This window comes from Lagopus leucura, unplaced genomic scaffold (assembly GCF_019238085.1).
Source record: "Lagopus leucura isolate 7727_CA_CO unplaced genomic scaffold, USGS_WTPT01 Super-Scaffold_100022, whole genome shotgun sequence".
NCBI lineage: Eukaryota > Metazoa > Chordata > Aves > Galliformes > Phasianidae > Lagopus > Lagopus leucura.
Window position 1 is genome coordinate 9,380,110 of NW_024962275.1, and position 21,146 is coordinate 9,401,255.

The 21,146-nt window shown below is 58.6% G+C and overlaps 2 protein-coding genes across 9 annotated transcripts in view; both read right to left on the reverse strand.

Annotated features, from left to right (window-relative positions):
* Window positions 1-10,273: 10,273 nt before the first annotated feature.
* LOC122184223 (NOTCH regulated ankyrin repeat protein) lies at window positions 10,274-12,499 on the reverse strand. Its single transcript, XM_042879035.1, has one exon. It carries the CDS (start codon window positions 12,497-12,499, stop codon window positions 12,155-12,157), a length of 345 nt encoding a protein of 114 aa, XP_042734969.1. The 3' UTR covers window positions 10,274-12,154.
* A 5,711-nt stretch (window positions 12,500-18,210) lies between these two features.
* Window positions 18,211-21,146, reverse strand: part of EXD3 (exonuclease 3'-5' domain containing 3) — a 236,037-nt gene continuing 233,101 nt past the window's right edge. For all 8 annotated transcript variants that reach the window (XM_042878808.1, XM_042878811.1, XM_042878809.1 and 5 more), the window contains one exon: window positions 18,211-19,000. In XM_042878808.1, coding sequence (XP_042734742.1) covers window positions 18,687-19,000 — 314 coding nt within the window. In that variant the 3' untranslated portion in view covers window positions 18,211-18,686. The remainder of the gene's footprint in view (window positions 19,001-21,146) is intronic.

The window sequence follows — 21,146 nt, forward strand, 5'->3', positions numbered from 1 at the left end:
TCAGACCATGGAGAGCAGGGCTGCTGGAGCAGCCAACCTGGGGAGGGCCAGGCTGGGAGGCGTGGGCACAGCTCCTGGTCCCGCATGCCCGCTATATGGCCTGGGTTCGCCATGGCCTGTGGGGCACAGGGGCGAGCATCCTTCTGAGCTCCTCTCTTCACCTGTTCCAGATCTGGGCCAGCACCTGCCAGTCTGCCTTATGCAATGCTGTGATTCACACTCCTGCCCCGGGATCCTGCAGAGAGCCCTGTGCAGGTACAGCATTACCTGCAGGCAGCAGAGCATCAAGAAGCCCCCAGCACGTATTGGGGCAGGGGCTGAACAGGGCAGAGCCCACCTGCCAGCTCCCTCTTGGAGGCGGGGTGAGACCCTCACAGAGGTCCCAGGCACCTGGGCGAGCCGGTGTCACCCACCCTGAGGGGCAAGTGTGGGTAGCGAGGACACGCCATCCCTCCCCGCTGCTGTTTGCCTTCTCAAGATGATTAACTGAAACCAAACAGCCGGAGGAAATGGCAAACAGAGCAAAGGGCAGGAGCCTCTTTTCCAGCTGGCCCACAACCCAATATTTGCAGAGCCGGCCCAGGCTGCGGGCACGCTGGCAGAAGCCGGACGGACTTTCACCTCGCAGCGCCGCTGTGCCGACGTGCTGCCCGGGGGCCGGCGGGCCCGGCGGGAAGCTCCGGGCCGTGTCGGCTCCGGCCTCGGGCCCTCGGGGCGGGGCAGGGCCGGGTGCCCTCGCGGCGCTCGGAGCCCTCCAGCTCCGGCTGCTGCCCGCACCGCGCCCCGTCCCCGGCCGGCGACGCTAGGTGGCAGCCGGCGGCCAGGAATGCCCCGCTGTGGAGCGAAGCGGATCCGGGCGCCGCCGTGCGGGCAGCGTCACCGCCGTGTACGGGCTGTGGAGCTCCGCTCCTCGACCGCCCGCCCCGTGCCGGGAGAGATGGGGGAGCGGTGCGGCCGCCAGCCAAACGGGCGCTGCTGAGAACGCGCCCGCCGGCCCCATCCCTGTCCCCGCGGCTGCGGTCGCGTTCGCTCCGGGACCGCCAGGGACGGCGGTGGCAGCCCCTGTCGGCTCGCCGTGCCGCGGGTTGGGGCAGCGGGACGCGGGGCGCTCCGGCAGCGCTCGGGACCGCGGGGCTCCTGCGGGAGCTGCGGGCGGCTGCCCTCCGGCAGGAGGGGCGGCCAGAGCCTCGGTTTGGACAGAAACCAAATGCGGGGAGAAGCCGCCACGAAATTCCTGCGGACCGAACCCCCGGGCGCTGCCGCTCTGCCTCCGGCCTTCCTTCTGCTCCGCTCGGATCCGGCCGCTCTCCTGCAGGCCCTGCCGGCGTCTCGCAGTGCCCCGGCGGTTCCTGGCATCAGGCGGGCCCTGCAGGATAGCGGCTGCTGGGATCCGGCGTACAACTGTGTGTCTGCAGGGACTGCGTGCGCTGCCCTCCTCTCCCGCTCCCAGCAGACCCTGTGAATCTCAGCATTGAGGAGGCCTCATCCTTTCAGTGTCCCTTTGCAAACCTGCTGTCCCTAGGCTCATCCTGTCTTTTTCTGGTCCTGCCAGCAACAAGCCCTGCAAGCTCAAAACTCTCCATGTAAAGAAGTTATATCTTTTTTTTTCTGTTTTCAGCCCATCTCCTTACTCCAAGGACTATTGCAGTATTACAGTCAGTGTTGCAACCTCACGCTCCGCTTTGTCCACCATTCCTGATCACTCATGATTTTGCAGTCATATCTGCCCTTTGCCATCCCATGTCCTAACAGGATGCTCTCGGCCTCTCTAGGCTCCTCTCACCCATCAAGCTCTTCATCTCATCAGTTATCCCAGAGCAAGTCTGAAGAAAGTTGACTCCTCATCTCTTCCTTCAGCTGTGTGAACAGGAACTCAAGCCCACAGCACCCATGGTTTCCTACATGTCAAAACTCTTTCCATCTTGTTCCCTTTCTGATCACACAGCATTTTGATGATTGTTTTTGGCTGTTCTGCCCATTAACAGTCATCTGAAATCAGATCAGTGGTGGCTCCCAGTTCTGAGGCTAACCACCTTCTGACTCGGTGCTTTAAGGGATATCCTTCAACCATCTTCTGTTGTACATTCGGTTTTAGCTTTTTAGTCTCCTTTTTCCAGCTGACCTGACAGTTCTCATGGGCTTCCCTGTTCTCTCCTAGGCAAGATTTCTCTTTCCAAAACATTGGTGTTTTCTGTAGCGCCTCCATTTAACTCTCCAGGAAAGGGTTGTTGAACCACTTCATTTTTCCCTTTTGAATGGTGGCATTTTACCCAAGCTCCTCACACCCCATGTAACACCCTGTAGCCCATCTTTAGGGCCTTGAGATTTGTGCTTTTTGGGGGTAGTGTTCCTGGATTTTACATAGAGCCCTCCCTGTCCTCCCAAACTGTTAAACCCAGCCATGCTGTGCTTTTTAGTACAGCGCAGTTCCCCAAGCACTCAAGATCCAGAGCAGATCTTTTGCTGTGGATTACAGACCCAGGAGACATTTCCTGCATCCACATTTCCTGCAGCCGACCCGGCCATGCTGGGAGTGTTGTCCATCCTGCTTGGCGTGAGCTCTGATCTCGCTCTGTGCTTCTACACAACTTCCTGTTCTCATCATGTGCAATCTCAATTTTACGTTTTTGTTATCAGTCTGGGGTTTTCACCTACGAGAATTCCTTGATGCACTTTTCCCTGCTACCTTTTGTGGTTTCACCCTACATAACCCACCTCCCTTCTGTACCCCTCTGTCACTCCTATGCAGCTGGTAGCAGCTCTCTGCTGTTTCACTCATCCCTCAGCCTCCTTCTGCCAGGCCCCATCCCAGCGCATGATGCTGCTATGTGATACCAAGCTCTCCATTTCCCCTTGTGCATCCAGCATCAATCTGGAAGCATTTGCATTTGTGCCCTGTGTCGTGGACCAGGGAGGGAAGTGACTCATCTGACTGGGGTGGCAATGGAGCAAGGTCTCAGGATGGCGGTGGCAAGGCTGGAAGGTGTTTCAGCATCCTTGGGTCAGGGTGCCCGGATGCCCGGCTGTTTGTCTCCAGCCAGAACCATCAACCCAGGCATCTCCACACCCAGCAACGTGAGGACATCTGTCCATCCGCCTGCATGCATCTGCAGGTCATTCTGCTGGGGCTGTGGCCGGGGCCCCCCCCCCCCGCCCCCAGGGTGGTCCACAGGCGAGCTGGCTGCAAAGCATTGCTGTCCCCATCGCTGTCCCCATCGCTGTCCCCATCACTGTCCCCATCGCTGTCCCCGCCGCGGTGTGGCCCCAGCCGTGCAGATGGCTCCGGCACCGCGCCGGGTCGCAGCCTCCACCCTCACGTGCGGTGCTTTTTGTGTCCCCTTCTCTGCGTGCCGCCCTCACCCCACCCGTCCCTCCCCGCCACCGCTCGCGCCCCCCTCGCAGCCCCCACCAGAGCCAGCCACACACACAAGTGAACTTTTCTGCGTTTTCCAGCAATTAAAAAGAATAAAGCAACAGTTGTCTCCAGGCAGGGCATGGATCCTGGTGACCCTGATTTTCTGTGTGGCTGGGCAGGGTGAATGGGGCTATTGAGACCCCGATGACTGGCATCTCCACTCCAGGATTGTCTCCCCGTCCAAGTCCCCCTCCCCGCGCACTCCTCCTCCCCACCTCCTCCCCGCTTTTAATTTCCTTCCTGGAGAGAGCTGCTCATCCCCTTCCCATTGGCCAAGGGCCTGAAAGGGAATGGAGGAGACAAGGGAAGGATTAAAGACACTCTGCTTAGGAGCGGGCAGCCTGAATACGAGATGCACCAGGCTGGGAAAGAATGGGGGCTTAGTGGGGCACCAGATCAGACCCGCCCTGCCGCATTCAGCCCGCTGCATTCCTGCATCTCTAAGCAGGGTCCTTTCTCCCTAGCCAGCCCGAGGAGACCACCGCCCCCGCCCTACCTGCCCTGCAGGTGAGCCCTGTCCCACCCGACTACCTGGGCCCGTCCCACTGGACCACCCTCAAGTTAAGGTGCCCAAGACCAAGCTGAATGGGGCCCTGGGCAGCCTGAGCTGGTGGGGGGCATCCAGCCCATGGCAGGGGGTGGTGCTGAGGGGGGCTTTCAGGACCCATCCAAACCAACCGTGCTGTGATTCTGTCATTCTCCTGCGCTGTGCCACCCGTGTGCGGCTGACAAAGGACTTGTGTCAGGCAAGGAGCAGAGAGCAGCAGCTCCATGCAAGTCACCTGGTCAGAGAGTTCCGGACTGGTGTATGCTGCCTCTGCCCAAGGCTGATGCCCTGATGGCAAACTGCAGCAGTACGTCCTGCTCTGTGTTGCCACTGGGTTGGATTGCTGCTTCGTGCTTGCACACAGAGATCTCCAACAGAAGGGGTGGAAACATCCCTCTCCTCTGTTAATTGGAGTTTGAGGCTGACACTTTCTGTTTGGAGCTGTTTCCTTTGCAGGATGGGGGAGGCTGTTCTTGGAATCCTCTCGAGGTCCCTGCTGGCGTTCATCCCAGAGAACTCTGTTTCTTGGGGGAACACATCCCTGGTGGAGCCCAGCAAGGGTTTTCCAGGCCAAGAATCTGGAGGTCTGCAGTGCAGGGCAGGGACACGGTGGGTCAGCAAAGCCCAACAGCCCTAAAGCATCATCTCTGAAAGCATGCAGGGATCCGGTGCTGTTAGGAGCACCCTGGGAGCCCAGGTTCCCATGCAAGGACACAGTTTGCTATGCTACACACACAGATTTGTGGCCTTTCACTGTGAGGACAGAGTTCTGAGCTCTCTTGTCCCATGTCCCTTACAGAAGCTGGTGCCATTCTCTGTTCTCTGTTTTCCAAGGCCTGTCCCACCTGTCACCACCTCCCACCCTAGATCTCTTGCTGGCCTATGCTATCTGACAGCCCCGCCTCAGTGCCCTGTGCAGCCCGGAGCCATGCAGTGCTGTGATGGGCAGGATGGAGCCCTGGTGACCACACAACCACAGCTGCAGGACCCGTGCTGGGGCACGGCCCAGTCCATGGAGAAGGCACATCACTGTGATCTCAGTCGCCTTCCAGACTCTTGACTGTATTGGTTCAAGCACTGAGCTTGTGTCCTCTTGAGGTGTCCTAGTGTGCACATGACATCCATGGAAGGAAATGAGATGTCCTCTAGAGCCTGGGCAAAGACCAGCTGGGACGTGACGGGATACCTCAGGCAGCAGAAGGAGCTTAGGTGTGAGCATCTCCATCACTCCCTGTCCTCACGGCCATGAGGAAGACCAGCACCACCTCAGAGGCTTCCCCAGGGTTTGGGTTGGAGATTCTTGAGGTCCTTTGACCTCAATGATCCTTGAGGTCCTTTCCAACCCTGGCCATTCTGTGATTCTGTGAGCTGAATCCCACACCTTTGATCAAGCTGCAAGTGCTTGGTTATTGCTGCCACCCCATAACCACACTTTTCAGTATTACCAATAGCCCCAGCTGCTGAGCCTTAGGACTCCATCAAAAACTTGTTACCGTGTAAGAACATGACATATTTCTAGAGCTGCATCTCATTTCCATCCTGGAAGGTACAAGAAGAAAATGTCCATGCTCATCCATTCTCCTTCCCAGAGAACAGCCTCATGCCCATAGGTGTCTCACCACCTGCCACAGTGGGACCTGCAACCCCCAGTGAGGGGTTCCTCACCCCTGCTGCATGCTGTGGGACTGCCCCATCTGATCACTCTGGGTGCTATGTACAGGCCATGCCATATGGAGAGCAGTGGGGTCCCGTCCTGCACTGTGATGGGAGCACCAGGAATGGCCTCCCCTTCCTCATCCATCCTCCAAGACCGGCTGCCCTGCCCGTTGGGATCAGACACAGGGTGTCCCCAGCCCCATCCCTGCTGTCACACCACAGACACTGGGGTGCCACCTCCTTATGCCCCAAAGCTCTCAATTCCACCACCCAGGGTGAGCACAGCCCTGACAGAGGAGCCCAGCAGACTCAGGGACAAAAGACATGGCCCAGGTGGAAGGACAGCCTCTCCTTGTGCGGTACTGGGGCCCTTTTGTCCCACGGCACCTCCCTGGTGCCCAGGCAGCACAACGGGTGCGAGCCCTTCCCTCCATGGCTGCATGGAGAGGGACCACGGGGCTTTCTCTTTAATGCAATGCTATGAATACTCGGGGTCTTTCTGCTCGCTGTTTAATAGATTTGAATGTGAAAAGGTGGTGGAATTGGGAAGAGGGAAGGGGGGGAGGCCAGGCCTCTTTGTTCGGGGATGCTGCTCCAGCCCGGGATTTATTTGGCATTTGGAGGGCTCGGGGTCTTTCTCTCCTCCCCAGCCACTGCAAAGGCTCTCTCCCTTTTCTGCCTCATGCTTATTAGCATAGCAGCTGCTCCCTGAGAGGGGCTAGTCAAGAGAAAAGGATAGAGGCGTCCGGGAAATGAATAGGAGGGAAAAAAATAGCTTAAAAGGACGGAGCTTTGAATGGGGGGGAGTTGTGAGTGGACGGGGGGAGGCTCGGCGTTGTCACCATCACTGTGAATGTGAGCAGGGTGAAATGCAGGGAGCTTCTGGGGACGGCAGCATGGCTGGGTGCTGTGCTGGGGATGAGGACACGCTCCTGGTGCCACATGCAGGGTGCTGGGTGCTGCTCACTGCTCCTCCTGCGGGCACTGGGGACTCCAAGCCCTGACCCTACTGATGCTGCACAGAGCAGACAGGACCGTGGGATCCTCTGGCCTGGGGGGTTTCCCGGTGCATGCTCCAAAGTGCTGAGGTTGCTGCAAGATCCCGCTGCTCACCATGGGGCACTCTGCACGCCTGCAGCGTCAGCCCCTCTGCCAGCTCCCCAGCTTTAGGTGTCACTATGGGAAATCAGGGAGCTACCACTCCGTTCTTGTGGCTTTGCTGTAGGAGAGCCTGACACGCTGCAGCATCCCAGTGAGAGCTCCTGTGCATGCAGGGGTGAACTGCCAGGGGTCTGGTCTTGTGCAGAGAACCTGGGAGGATTCTGGGCACGTTTGGAGCCCATCTTTGCAATTGCATCATATGTGATAACATTACTTTTGGCTGGGGATAGGTGAGACATGTTTTGCTAGCTGGAGAAAACAAGAAATGAGGTTGCAGTGCACTCCCAGAGGTGAATGGTGCTGTTTCCAGGCACTCTCCTCCTCTGCACCACTCATTTCCAGCCAGAGCTGCATAGTTCCTTTAGGCCTTGTGCAAAGGCTCAGCACACCATCCAGCTCCCAGCAATGTTCTGCAGATCTGCCAGCTGCTGCAGCATTCCCCAGAGCAGGGCACTCATCCAGCAGAGCTGGGTGCACCTACAGTGGGGCTGGTGAGAGTGTTGGGTTGGGCAGAGGCAAGAATGGACTTGGCGGATCTGCAGCAAACAGCCAATGCTGTGTCTGGGTGTCTGTGACTCTCTGAGCTACTGTGTGCTGCCAGAGCTGCTGCCCAGGTCAGGTGTGGTGCAGAAAGGAGAGCGCCTTCCTTGAAAGCAGCAGCCCCCGAGCAGCACTAAGCATGTGTTGGATTCAGGCTCAGCAAAGAGTTTCCAGCCCATGCAGTTGTCCCAGCACCCCTTCCTGTCACCCACACAGCTGCCCAGCATCCCCTCTGTCCGCCCATCCCTCTCTGCCTCCCTGGCCACACTCCCATTCCCCTTTCTTCCAACCCCTTCCATCCTCATTCTCTCCTTCCATTCCCATCAATCCTTTCATCCATCCCCATCTCACCTGCTGGCCCCAGATCCCCTCTGTAACCCCATCCCTCCATCCACGCAGCCTCCCCCACCTCCGCTGCCCTCCCCAGAGAAAACCAAACCAGGACAGTGCTGTGGTCAGCAAGAGCAAGCTGATAACAGAAGAACTGCCTTACATCCCTATCTCTGCCTCCCACTCTTTGTGAGCTCCACTGGGGGACAGCGATCGTGGGAGCACTGCAGGAACGGGGCGGCAGCCTCCAACCCCAGCAGAGGAGGGATCTGAACCTTCACAACCAGGTGCGGCTCAGTCCCACATCCTACATCACAGTGGGTTTGGGCCACGGCAAAATGGGATGATATCAGAGGGCCCTGTGGGATGTGTCTGCAGGGCCTCATGTGCTCCGGCCCTGAGGTGCTGCTACAGGCAGTGTGCTGCGGCCACCCCACCGCCCCACTGTGCTCACATCAAGGGTTGTCACCCCAGCAGCGGGCGACTGGTGACTGAGAAGTGGCAAAGTGCTGATGCTGGGAAGGAGGAGAGCTGGGCCAGGCAGACTGAGCTGCTGCCTCCTCCCCAGCACCCAATTGTGGTTTTCAAAAAGGTAACTCCTATTCGGATCTCCGGGCTGTGGCATTATCATAGTCATACAAATGCCCAACAAAGCATCTATTTAAAATGTACTGAATTTTGATTACGGCCCGTCCCCTCTCGCTCGCTCGCTGTCTTTCTTTCTCATTCATTACTTACTGTGTTAAGCTCCCCAAAATTCAAATAAAATCCCACCGGCGGGGCGGGGGGCGGCCCAACCCATATGCGCTGTTTGATTCAGCTCTGATGTCTGGGCTTGACAAATGAAGGCGAATATAAGAGAAGACAAAGCTGTCAAACTTCTCGGGGCTCTGTTGACTTCCCATCACCCCTGCGGACGGACAGGAGACCGATCCATCTGTTTTGGAGTCAGTAGCACAAACAAAAGCAAAAGACAATGGCAGGAAGCACTTGAAAGTTCAAATTCTTTCTTTGGTTTCTCTTGGAACAACAGAACCTACGTAATGTGGCCAGCGGACAATAACACGCAGCCAGGGACACACAAAAATGCCAGAAGAATGTGCTTACGACACAAAACGTTCCAATATTTTTGTTTCGTTGGAACAGAAATAGAAAGGGAAAAAAAAAGAAAAGAAAAGAAAAGCAAAGAGCGAGCCTTTGGAGTTCCTAGATTTCTTGGACTGGGTTTCTTTAGAGACGAGCGCTGCAAAGCAGGGCGGTGCAGGCAGTGCAGTGGGGCCGGGGGCAGCTGAGGGCTGAGCACCACACCGTCCCCATGCACAACCCCCAGCCTCACTGCTGGAGATGTGAGATTGGCACCCAGCCGAAATGCCTGCAAAGGGGCTCCTGGGCACCCAGACCTGCTTCTCCTTGGGAAACCTGTCCTCGAGCTCGTGTCCCGCTCAGCCCCAGCGGGGCGAGGTGTGCGATGGAAAGCTGTAGGGTGAGCTGAGCTCAGCCCCGGGTTTCTCCCTGCAGCAATAAGGGCAGCTGGGTGTGCAGTGCTTTGAGCAGAGCTGGGTGCTGCTGTGAGATGAGTGCCGTGCCTCGCATGGGGGCCCGCAGCCAGCCCACTGCAGCCTGGCACCGGGACCAGGGCAGCTGGGCTGTGCTGCTCCCCTGCCCTCCAGGGGACTGAACCCCACACGCCGTGGGGCTGCACCCTCAGCCACACACCAAGGGACAGGGACACCCACAGACCAACCCCCGGCAGCCTTAGGGACACACGCAGCCCAGAGGAGCTCTGGGGACTCCAAGCAGAGCGCGGTGACCCAGATGGGGACACGGGAAGCCGTGGGCCCCTCGCCCTGGCAAAGAACACGCAGCAGCCATTTGTTGTTATTTTTTTTTTTATAAAAAGATCAATGAAAAATTTATTTATAAATTTCGCACTCTGGGGCTACATGTCTATATCATACACTCAGGAATATGCTGTACTGTACAGACTTTATCCAGTTAGAAATGATCATATAGTGACCCACATACAGCTTCAATATAAGCCTAAAAATTCTTAACATTAATTAACATAATTAAAAAAGGTATTCGCATCTAAAGAAAAACCTACAGAAAAACTCCTTTCTGGAGCAATCTGTGCATCAGCTTCAATGTCTGCTTATTCCACTGACATTATCAATATATTCTTCTTACAAAAATAATAATAATAATTAAGAAGACGACCGCCATCAGGTGAGCAGCCACGCACGGAGGGCCCCCCCGCCTGCCTGTCGTGTGCCCCCCATTTTGGCACGAGGGTCAGCAGCACTATGAGCCAACGCGGGGGGTGGGGGAGCGGGGGGGCCCTGGTTTCTATCTCTGAATCGATCTGCATCCCTTTCACTTCTCAGGATGGAGAGAGGTGGGGGGCGCGGGGTTGCATAGAACATTGGAACTGGAGGGACGAGGGAGGGCAGCAGCTTTTCATTAAAATACACAGGGATGTAAAAATACATCAACTCACAATTTCAGAGCAACCCCCCCCCCCCCCCCCGGCGTACAGTTTCCAAAATCTCAGCGCGTCCACAGCTCCAGGAAGCTGGAAAGGAACAATACTTTTCTTCACCTCACTCAGCGATTCACACAGGAGATTCACAGTCTCAATAGGTATTTTATAAAAATATAAATATGGGTTACATCACGTTGTCTTTACAACACTGGACAGAGCTCCCTTTAGACCGGGTTTATAACCAAGATTTCTTTTTAAAAATCCATCTAGAACTTGGCTTTAAAGTACACTTTTCTTTCTTTCTTTTTTTTTTTTAATATCATGTCATAAATGTTATGACATTTCCATCGTGGCAAATCCGTTTAGGAAAAAAAAAAAAAAAAAGAAAACAATTAAAAAATAAAATAAGATGTGCAACCATCCGGTAACGACAATACAGCCTCACTGGGAAAGGTTTTGTTCCCACCCCGGGAGCGGAGCCGGCGCTGCGCGGACCCGGAGCTCCTCCGCTTCCCCGGGTCTGCAGCGCTGCGCCTCCAACAGCACGGACTGCAGGTGGAACCGCGAGCCAAAGCAGAACGCTCAGTGCAACGGGAAATCACGGCAGAGTCGAGCTGTAGATACGGTAAAACTGGGGGGGAAAGAAGGGGGGAAAAAGGCGTGCTTCCCCTACATTTGAAACACTCACCGCCAGCGTCCGACTAGAGCAGGCTCACAAACGTCACCCACCAAGATACAGACATGATAAATAGTTTCAAGACGGCCCCAAAAACCAGCAGGTAACTATTTTCTTTCTTTCTTTTTTTTTTCTTTCCTTTTTCCTTTTTAATCATAACGGTTCGGGGGAGGGGAGCGAGGGCGGGGCGGCAGTGGTTGCTTTAGTGCAGACGGGCAGAAGAGGGATGAGGGGGTTCTGAAACGTTCCGCATTTTCCAAATGGACGCTTCTGTGCCACAGCAATAAAAGCAGCATTGCCATTAGACGTGCAGTCACTTCGAAATGCGATCGGGGCGGCTCGCTCCTCCCCCTCCCTTTCCTTTATAAATATATATATCTCGGTTCGGGCACATATATATATATATATACACACACACCATATAAAAGGCGGGCGGGCTCTACGCACAAAGGGACCGTTCTGCATTGAGAAGCGTTATCCAAGTTTCACCAAAAGAACAACCAAAGTTCCCAAACTATTTCTCAGTAGTTTTCAGGCACCTCTCGAGGCAGCAGAGAGCGCTCGCGCCCCTCTTCTGTGCAAAGCAAATCCTCTGCCTCTTACAGTTTATTTCACCTATTTTTTTTTTCCTTTTTAATTTTTTTTTTTTTTTTAATTAAAAAATAAGTTCAGGATTTGCTGATCTCCCCCCTCCCCCTCCCCTCTCACACACACACGCACGCACGACGCCGGGAGGAAGGATTCAATGTCTATTCCTGTGGTCTCACGTGTGCTAAATGGATTCAAGGACCAGCTGAGGATGCAGCCTTTCTTCGGACACCCCCAAAGGAAAAGAAAAAAAAAAGAAAAAGAAAAAACCAACTTAAAAAGGGGAAGAAAAAAAAAAAAAAAGAACCAGGCAGGGCATGTCTGTCATATCCAATGGAGTTGCCTCCGAAAAAAAATAAAAACCAAAAAAAACCTCGCAGGAGGAGATCAGCCCGGAGCCGCCGGGCCGGGGCACCTGCAGTGCTACAGCGCCGGGGGGACGGGAGGGGCGGAGTGTTGAAATGAACTCGTTCTGCGGCAGAGTGCTTTAAAACCGAGGGACGGGTGAGGGGTCGGGGGGGGAGGATTAAATATCACCGGGGGGCGGGAGAGTTTTAAAGCATCTGAGCAGACGTCAAACTGAAACCGTGAATACTGAGTGCAGCCGAGGTAGACGGAAAAAAAATTACAGTAGGAAAACAACCCTCGGAAGGAAAACCAAACCGAACCAAACAACGAACTCGGAAGCGGCTGAGCGGCGGGGCGGAAGCACGGAGCGCGCGGTCCGAGCGGCTTCGACGCGTCGGGGGCGGCCCGGCATCACCGCGCGCCGGCGGAGTATTTGGCCTTGGTGATCAGGTAGAGCACGATGTCCTGGTGGCCCCCGAAGGCGGCGATGTGCAGCGCGCTCCAGCCGTCGCGGTTGGCCAGGCGGATGTCGGCGCCGAACTTGACGAGCAGCTTGACGAGCTCCAGGTTGCCGTCGATGACGGACTGGTGCAGCGCCGTCTGCCCCTCGGGCCCGAAGGAGTTCACGTTGAACTCGCAGTTCGTCATGTTCTGCAGCAGCGACTGCAGCTCCTTGGTGTTGCCGCGCCGCACGGCCTCCTGGAAGACGCGCTGGCTGGGCGGCGCCGCGCACGGCGACACGTCGCTCTGGCTCATGCTGCCGCGGCCCCGCCGAGCCTCTCGCCCCGCATGGACGGCGCTCCCGCCGCCGCTACCCCGCGCGGCCGGGCATGCGCTGCGGGCTGCGGGCGCACAGCGGCTCCGCGCCGCCCCCTCCGCCGCGCTCCGCCGCCGCGCCGCGCCCGGGCCTCTCTGAAGCGGAGCCGGCCCCGCGGCGCGCCTTTTAGCCCGCTTTTATTTGCATAACAATGGCACGGCGTGACGGACGCCGCGGGGCGGGGCGAGACGCCGCGCGCCCATTGGAACGCCCTCCCCTCTGTGGGCGGGGCAGAGAGAAGCCCCGCCCCGTTCGCGCGCCCTGGCTCCGCCCCCGGCTGAGGGGGGAGGGGCGGCCCGGCGCGAAACGGTGCGAGACGGCTCTGCTGGGGGCGGCCGGGCTTCGCCGGCTCGGCTCGGCTCGGCTCGGCACGGCGTAGCCCTGCACGGCGCCACCGGCTTTCTCCCGGCTCGGCCGGGCCCCGCACCACGGTGTTTCACCCGGCTCGCCTCGGCGTAGTCTGGTGCCACCGAGCTGCCCCTCGGCACGGCCTGGGGTTCGGTGACCGAGCGCTGAGAGCGCTGCCCCGGGGCGGATGCGGTGCGCCGGCGCTGCGGGGCGGAGGGGGCCGTAACAGCGCAGCCAAGGGCGCGCGGCGACCGAACGTGCTGGGAAAGCCGAGGTGCCGCGGCACGCAGTGCCCGTTTGGTCCGGGGCAGAGCGAATGGCAGAGGGCGGCGGGAAGCGGGGACCCCCGGCCCGAGCGGGGAGGAGTGCAGGGAGGGGAAGGAGAGGCCGTAAAACCGGGGGGTGCTGCCGGGACCCCACAACTGTCACCTCGGACAACCGCCTCCGGCCGTGTGCCGCATTGGTCTGGAGATAGAACGGCACCGATCAGCCAAGAGCTGAGCTCTGCTGACATGGAGCAGCCGGCCTTGGGTGCGAGCTCGGGGCGCGGGCTTCCCTGCGGGGTTTTCCCGTGGCTTTTCCCCATGGTGAGGGAAGGCTGAGCCCCACCGCTATCCTCATCCATTCCCCGCCCATCCCATCCCGGTCTCCATCACCCATCTCCATCCACATCCCCGTGCACCCCATCCCTATCCCTATCCCTATCCCATTCCCATCTCAACCAAATCCTCCTTCCCAATCTCATCCCATCTCTTCGTATGCCATCCATCTCCCAATCCACATCGTGTCCCCACATCATCCCCAACCCAGTCCCTATTCCATTTCCATTTCCATCCTCATCTCATTCCCGTCTTCATTCCATTCCTATGCCCATGCCCATCCCAGTCCCCGTCTCGCCTCCATCTCCATCCCATTCTCATTCTCATTCCCACCCTGTTTGGTTTCCCCAAACGGGAGCTCTCCCCTGCCAACACGATTGTACCAAAGTTCTAACGGAGATGATGCGATGTGATGATGCAATGTGATGTGATGTGATGTGATATGATGTGATGTGATGGTGGTGCAGCACGGTGGCTGCGGGCACTGCGCTCCCGTTGGAACACCGGGTTGGAGTGCCCTGGGATGTCCCCGTGACATCCGCCGTAACGCTGACACACGGCGCACAGCGCACTTTGCTCACACTTCCAGACCGTCCTCACCCCACGGGGTCCCTCCTCACCACGAGCAGGAGCAGCTCACTGCGGGACCGCGCTCGGCCCGTCTGCTCCCGAACGACCCCCCGGGGCACCGCTTTGGGGCAGGAAGGCAGAACCCTGCGGGGTGTCAGCAGCGGGTGGGAGAGCAGCAGAGCGGGAGCTGCCCGCACCCCCGGCTGGGGCCGGACCGGGGCAGCAGGATCCCAGCCATGCAAGTGTCACTCGCTGGCAGGTGGGGGCGGGACCCCTCCCGGGAACGGGGCCGGAGGGGCAGGAAAAATAGAGAAGAAAAACAAAACAGTTTTGAAAGCGCGCATTTCAGCTCCGATTCGCGTTTTTGTTTTGTAAACAGAGCCGCTCCGACGACGGGACGGGACGGACGGGCGAACCGCAGACGGGCAGGGCCAGCTCCGCTCCGGTGTTAGCGGGGCTCGGGGCCGGGCCGTGCCGGAGCTCCGCCCGGGAGCAGAGCGGGCAGCGGTCGGTCCGGGCATCGCAGCGCTCGGGCGGCAGCGCCGGGGGCTCCGCGCAGGGAGCGGGAGCGGCGGGGGACGGAGCGGAGCGGGCGGCGAGGGGGCGTGCCCCCATTTAATTCATTAAAATGTGTCGGAGAGCGTGGGAAAGGCGGCGGCTTTTCTTCCCAGCGCACGGACCCGGCCGAGGGCGCGCACGCGCGCTCCCGCACGGAACGGCCGCAGATCGAGGCGGGCCGGGGGGCGTCTTCGTCCCGGGGGGCCGCAGGAGGGCGGTCACGGTGGGGGGGCCGCGGGGCGGTGGGCGCACCTCAGGGCACGGTGCCCGCGGGCGGAGCGGGTCCCGCCGTCCTCCCGCAGCCCACCCCGCGCGTTCACCCCGCTCGGTCCCGGCCCCGTCCCGCTGGCGGTGCTGCGGCGCTGCCGCCGTCCTGCCCCGAGCGCACGGCCCGTGCGTGACAGCGGGAAAACGCCATCCAGGCGGACAGCCGCCGGATTTGACGCGCTCGGAGATGGAGAGCTGCTCGCTGCTTCAGCCCTCGGCTGCGTGCGGGGCTTTCCGGCTGCGGCCCCGTGGAGCGGCTCTCTGCCGTTCCCGAGCTGGGTATGAGGCCGCGTGTGTCGGGTGGGCTCGGCAGTGACGCAGCCGTGACTCTGCAGGACGTGCAGTGAGGAGTGATGCGAGAGGATGGGAGCGCGTTGGCCTGGAAGTCGTGCCCAGGTGTTGGCAGGCTGACGGAAAAGGAGCGGTCCCAGCGAGCAGATCCTCCGGGCCAAATGTTCCCTCGTGTGGCACTGACACCTCTCTGCTGCCCCTGGCCAATGGAGCACTGCACGGGGCCTGCAGCTCACAGCCAACCTCGGGCTCTCCAGGGCTGGGCCCGTACCCAGAAACGTGCCAGACTGTTTGGAAATGGCGACCGAGAAACAGGGAGCTCATGTGGAGCATCCATAGCTTGCGGGGAGCCTCGGCCCCCGGTCTGCTCTGCGCCCGCCGGCCCCATGTGAGCCACAAAGGCACGGGGAGCTGAGCCGCTTTCCTTGAGCCGGTCAAGTATGCGGCACGGCTTCCGATCCAGATTGCACAAGGAAGGAAGTTTGCTCGGAAGGGGATGGGGATAAGGTGGGGGAGAAGGGAGGGAAGCGCATTCCTGCCTGATGAGGAACAGTGTTGATAGATTCATTTGTAAACTAAAGCTGGCCCCGGTGCCAAACACCTTGTCCCCATCAAACTGAGAAGGATATGCAAGAAATACACAAGGCGAGGAGAGGAACTGCCCGATATCCGATGCGGTGTGTGAGTTCTCAGGGCTCTGCAGGGCAAACCGGAGCCGCCCCAGAGCTGCACAGCAAAGCACGCAGTGCGTGGGGAGCCGGAGGTGCTGTGCTCCTGCTGCAGCAGGTGCAGAGTGAGCAGGATGTCCCCGGGAACAGCTGCACGCCACCCAGGAAACAGCTTTTTTTGCACCGTTTTCATCCAGCCCAGACTCTGCTCCCCCACCTTACCCCCATCCCTTCCCGAGCTCTCAGCTCAGGGTCCAAAGGTGAAGCCACGTCGTGAGACTGAAGGGACCGGATCCATTCCCTTCCCCTCCCTTCAGCCCCCGCCGGCTGCTTTCCTTCTCCTCCGGCGCTGTCCTACGGCAGCGTCCCCCAGCAGCAGGCGGAGGCAGAGCGGCGCACTCATGTGGCATCCCGGGGACCGGGCGGCTCTGCGGGAGCTGCCCCCGCTGCCCTGCGAACGCACCATCAAACAGCCCCATAAAATCACAAAAGGCCCCTTACTGCCCCGATAAACGTTAAATATTACTACAGCACAGGCAGCTAGGTAGGTTTGCTTATTTATTTGTTTTTTCAAAAGAAGCCAGATAGGGAAACAATATTGCAGGCTGATTAAAAAGCCGGCTTAATTCTCTTTGATCCGTCTCCACCATTGAAAACCGGACGATTTATTGCTTCCTGGATGCTGCTCAAGGCCGGCCCGGCTCGACAGTTTGATGCTGACTGTGGCCCTGCCTGGGGACGACCTCACTGCACCTCCACAGCCTCTGCCCCGGGGCACAGCGGCACCACTCCACACCCACCCACATCGTGCCGTGCCCCCACGCTGCCCGTGGGCAAACGCAGTGCTGCATAGCTGCCTGTGCTCGGCCCGTGGTGCCCGGCCTGGTGGAGCGGCTACTGCACCACAACTGCTGCAAAAGTGACCCTGGGGTAAAAGAGAAGAGGAAATTCCGATTCCAGCTGAAGAGAGAATTAAGAAAAATGAGTTAGCACCTAGAAAGAGTGCAGGTCTGGAAAACCAGGAAATGAAACACAATTCCTTAAGGTTATGCTAAAAAAAAAAAAAAAAGAAAGAAATAAAAAATGCGGACAACAGAGTGGGAAGCTGTAAGGATCAATAGAAAAATGATGATGGCTAAGGGCAAGATCAGAAGAAGGCATTTTAATCCTATTAGGAGAGATAATCCCCAGCACATCACAGGACTTGAGGTGGCACTGCCTGTGTGTGGACGGTCCTTTGTGGCAGTGTCCAGCAGCCAGCCTGCCTGGCACAGCACAGGGGAAGCCACCAGACCTCACGCAGGGCTGTGCAGGTGCCTGGGAGAACTGCTGCTAAAACAGAGCAGTTTCAGTTGGTGAGCTCCAGGTGAGAGCAGCCAGCAGCTCCAAGGTGGCCATGGGGCACGGCAGGGCTACAGGACCCTAGGGACACCTGGGGACACCTGGGGACAGGGAATTAAAGGGAACCAATGTGGCTGTGCAGGATGTGACCCCGTGGGGAGCACAGCATTGCCCTCCTTCACAGCTGGGAGAAGAGGCAAAGTGGTGATGGCAGCCAGGCATGGGCAGCTCTGGCTGTGCATCAGCAGTGCGGCTTTGCTTTGTGACCCCCCAGAGACAGACTGGAAGGTGAGTAGAAGTGTGCTTAGATCTTAGAGCCGACGTGTATGCAGCCAGCACCAAAACCCAACTGCTGCACCAGCTCACATGGCAGCGAGCGGTGAGCGAGGCTGGCTGGTCCATGGGCACAGTCCTGCAGGTGCTGCACTGCTGGTGATGGGGTCAGAGGGGAGGCACAGGCTGCGGTGGGGGTATCCCAAATCCTCTCTGCTGTCATTTGCTTGAAAATGATGTGAAACATTTGCACTGCAACAGTGCAAAGTAGGGACCGCCGGGTAGGGCTGATGGACATTAACAGCATGGAGGAGAGGAAGGGAGCACAGTGTCTGAGAGACTGCGGGGAGCTGCCTCGATGCCCTTCTGACTCGGGAGGTGAGAAGCGTTGGGTGTAACATCCCCAGGGGAAGGAGCCCTCAGCATTGCATCGCCACGAGCGTTTGGAGAGGGAGAGCACATCGGCTCCGCTGTGTAAGCTGCCCGGGCAGGCATTTTGCTGGCCCGTAAATGTCGCACTTAAGCCAAGAGCCCCTCGGGCCCTGTTAGCAATAACATCAGTGCCTGGCAGTTAACCGGGATTAGGGGAGGAATTTTGCAAACGCTCCTCTCTTACAGGGTGGAGTGCTTTCAGCCCATCCGCGGGCTGGGATGCAGCAGCCGGCAGTGCCCAGAGCTGTGGGACCAGGGTGGCACGCAGACACGTGTCCCATACCCACAGAGCACACTGGGCACTGGAGGCGCTTTCTTGATCTTGGGGGCAGCAGCTGGAAGGGGGCACAGAGCAGAGACCTCCCTCAGTGATCCTCCCATGGAGAGCAGAGGGGCTTTGCTGGACAGGGACACACCTCTCCGGGGTGACATGCTGGGCACCGACGGGTGCCATGGGGGCAGCAGCACCTGGTGACATTTGGGAGAGCTCTGCAATCCTCTTGCCGTGCCCAGCCTGGAGAGAGGCAGAAATAAAGCAACAGATCCATTCCCCAGGTGCCTCTGATTTAATGCTCCCACGGAGGTCGTGTTGCCAACCGTCACCACATCAGTGCAAACATGAGAGCCCCCTACCCCGCAGACCCCAAAACACGAGCCTGCTGTCCAGCCTTACACCGCAAACCCAAGCCCACTCCCCGCAGACCTGCCCGAGCTCATAGGGGAGCTCATCCCTGCAGTCCCCATCCTGCTGCTGAGCCATCCCAAGCCCCTTGCTGCCCTCAGCTCAGCTCATAGACACGCTGCTCATCCCCCGTGGTGACCAGAATGTCCTGAAACTGTGAGACGACGCGTCCAAAATGAGAGCCTTCCCAGAACACCTTCCCGCAGCGCGTGCAGCAGTAGAAGTCAGTGAGCTCAGCTTTGTCCAGCACCCCGGGGGGGATGGCAGCCACCTGCAGGGCTGTGCCCCCCACCAGCCCCACATCTGCTCCACACGACCCCGTGCTCTCCAGCTGCTCTCCCGCTGTGGTGCCGGTGGGCTGAGCAGAGCTGCGGGTCCGGCCGGGCTTCTCCTCGCACGACGTCGGGCAGCCTGCAGGGATGAGAAACAACAGAGAAACAGTCAGCCGCCTGTGTGATGAGCGAGGTCTGTGCTCAGCCACGGGAACGGCCCACCTTGCCGGGCTGCACCTCCGGGAGGAGCACCGCACGCGTTTGGGAGGCGACTGCGGGGCACTGCGGGGGGGACGCGTCCCAAGCGCTGTCCCTGCACGACCCGGCTGTGTCCCCGCCGCGCCGGCGGATCGCTGCCATCGCAACCAAAGCACCGCAAAACCCACGGCATTTTTGGCAGCTCGGTGCGGGCTCTCGCTGCTCGCGTCCCCGCGGCGCGGGCACAGCGGGTTGTTGGATCCGGGCAGCGGAAGCGAGGGCTGAGCTGACTCTCATCCATCAGGATGCCTGGCAGCCGGGGACACGGGGCGGGCTGCGCTGGCTGCTACAGGATGACTCATTTCGGCAGGGGGGACTCATCCTGCCCAGCGTCAATTAAGGCGACAAAAGGCATCTTGCGGCTCTCCAGCGGCATCTCTGGGGCTTCCAACCGGCCCCTTGCGAGGATCGGTGGGAGCTTTGTGGGGAGCCAACCGTGCCGGAGGGAGCACCAGCGCTCCTGGCTGGCTCGTCCCTGCATCGGCACACCGGGAATTTCAGTGGGGAAAGCAAGACTGAGGGCTGCTCTGCGTTCTGCATCTGTCTGGGACACCAACATTCATTCCTTCAGGGAAAAAAAAAAGTTCAGTTTCCCTTTATCTCCAATTTTTGGTATCTGGTGCAGAATTGGGATTCTCCTCAGATCCCTGAGCTGCCTGGAGTGGAACAGCAGAGGGGAAGCTCTGATTCTGGGGGTTTGTCCAGGACAGAGCCCACCAGTGGGAGGACTGACCCTAACCCCAACCCCAGCCCCAACCCTAACCTTAACCCAACCCCAACCCGGCATCAGACACCCGCAGCCTGGTGCACAGGGACAGGCTCTGTGCTGCAGCTCCAAGCACACTGACTGGGCTGCCTGCCTCACCCCAGGCCAGGCACTTGCTTTCCTTCAGTCTCAGTTCATAACACGCAGACAAAAATATGGCTTTTCCTCCCTTTTCTATTCATGGTGCCTGCTCTCAGGACCCCATTGTGATGGATTCAATCATCACCACAATGACAGCAAAGACGTTTCCTCACCATGAAACCCCCTAAAAGCTCCTCAGCATCCCATCCCTGCAGCATCCCAGTCCTGCAGTATCTCAGCCCCTCAGCAGGGCACTCACAGCCCCATACCCCCAGCAATCTGCTCTCCCTTTGGGCAAGCTCCATCCATCCCCCCAGCGCCAACCTGGCTCTTGCAAACAGGACCCCCCGTTCTTCCCTGCCACACTTCTGACTCCCAAACACCCCGATCCCATCCCCCTGGTCGGTGTCTCGTGAGAAAGAGGCAGGCAGGGAGGAAAAGTTCATCCCTTAAAAGCCTGGGGAGAGAAAGGCAGTGATAGTCACCCAGTGTTATGCCTTTGGCCTGCACCAGCTCCCTCCCTAATTGTGGCGCTTCAAAGGGTTGAAAATGCTACATCACTTCAAAGTAACCATTTTTGAATGGGAGATTGTAAAACCCCCTCTCCCCCTCCCACCAAATTCTTCGCGGGGCTTTTGAAGATGGGCACAGGGTGCTGGCTGGGAGCTTCTGCGGGGAAAACCAGGCTGGGAAAAGGTCAGAGCCCCGGAACAGAAATGGCTTTCCTGGGGGAAAAAACTTTGGGAAGGAGGGAATTTTTCCTCCTCTCGTCAATTTGCTCCAGTGGGGGGGGGGAGGGGGGTGGGAGGTACCCTGTGACACCCCCATGGGTGCTGGGCACACTGGGATGCAGCACTCAGTGTGTTGGGGCTGGGGGTGAGGCTTTCTGGCACACCGTGGTTCTGAGATCTACAGTTTCAAGAGGTCTGTGACGCTTCGCACCAAAGGCTGCATTCCCACCGCAGCTCTGCAGAGGAGAAATGAAAGCAATTCCTTACCGAATCAATTCGAAACACCTCTTGGGAACTAATAATCCCATTATAAAACATCATGAAAATAAAAAGCCCTTTGGCCTCTCGCTCACCTCTCCCACTCTTGCCTGGGTCACCCAGGGACGATGGAACCGGGCAGGCTGTGCAGGGCTTACAGAGCGATGGGGTCAGGGCTGGGCACGGCTCAG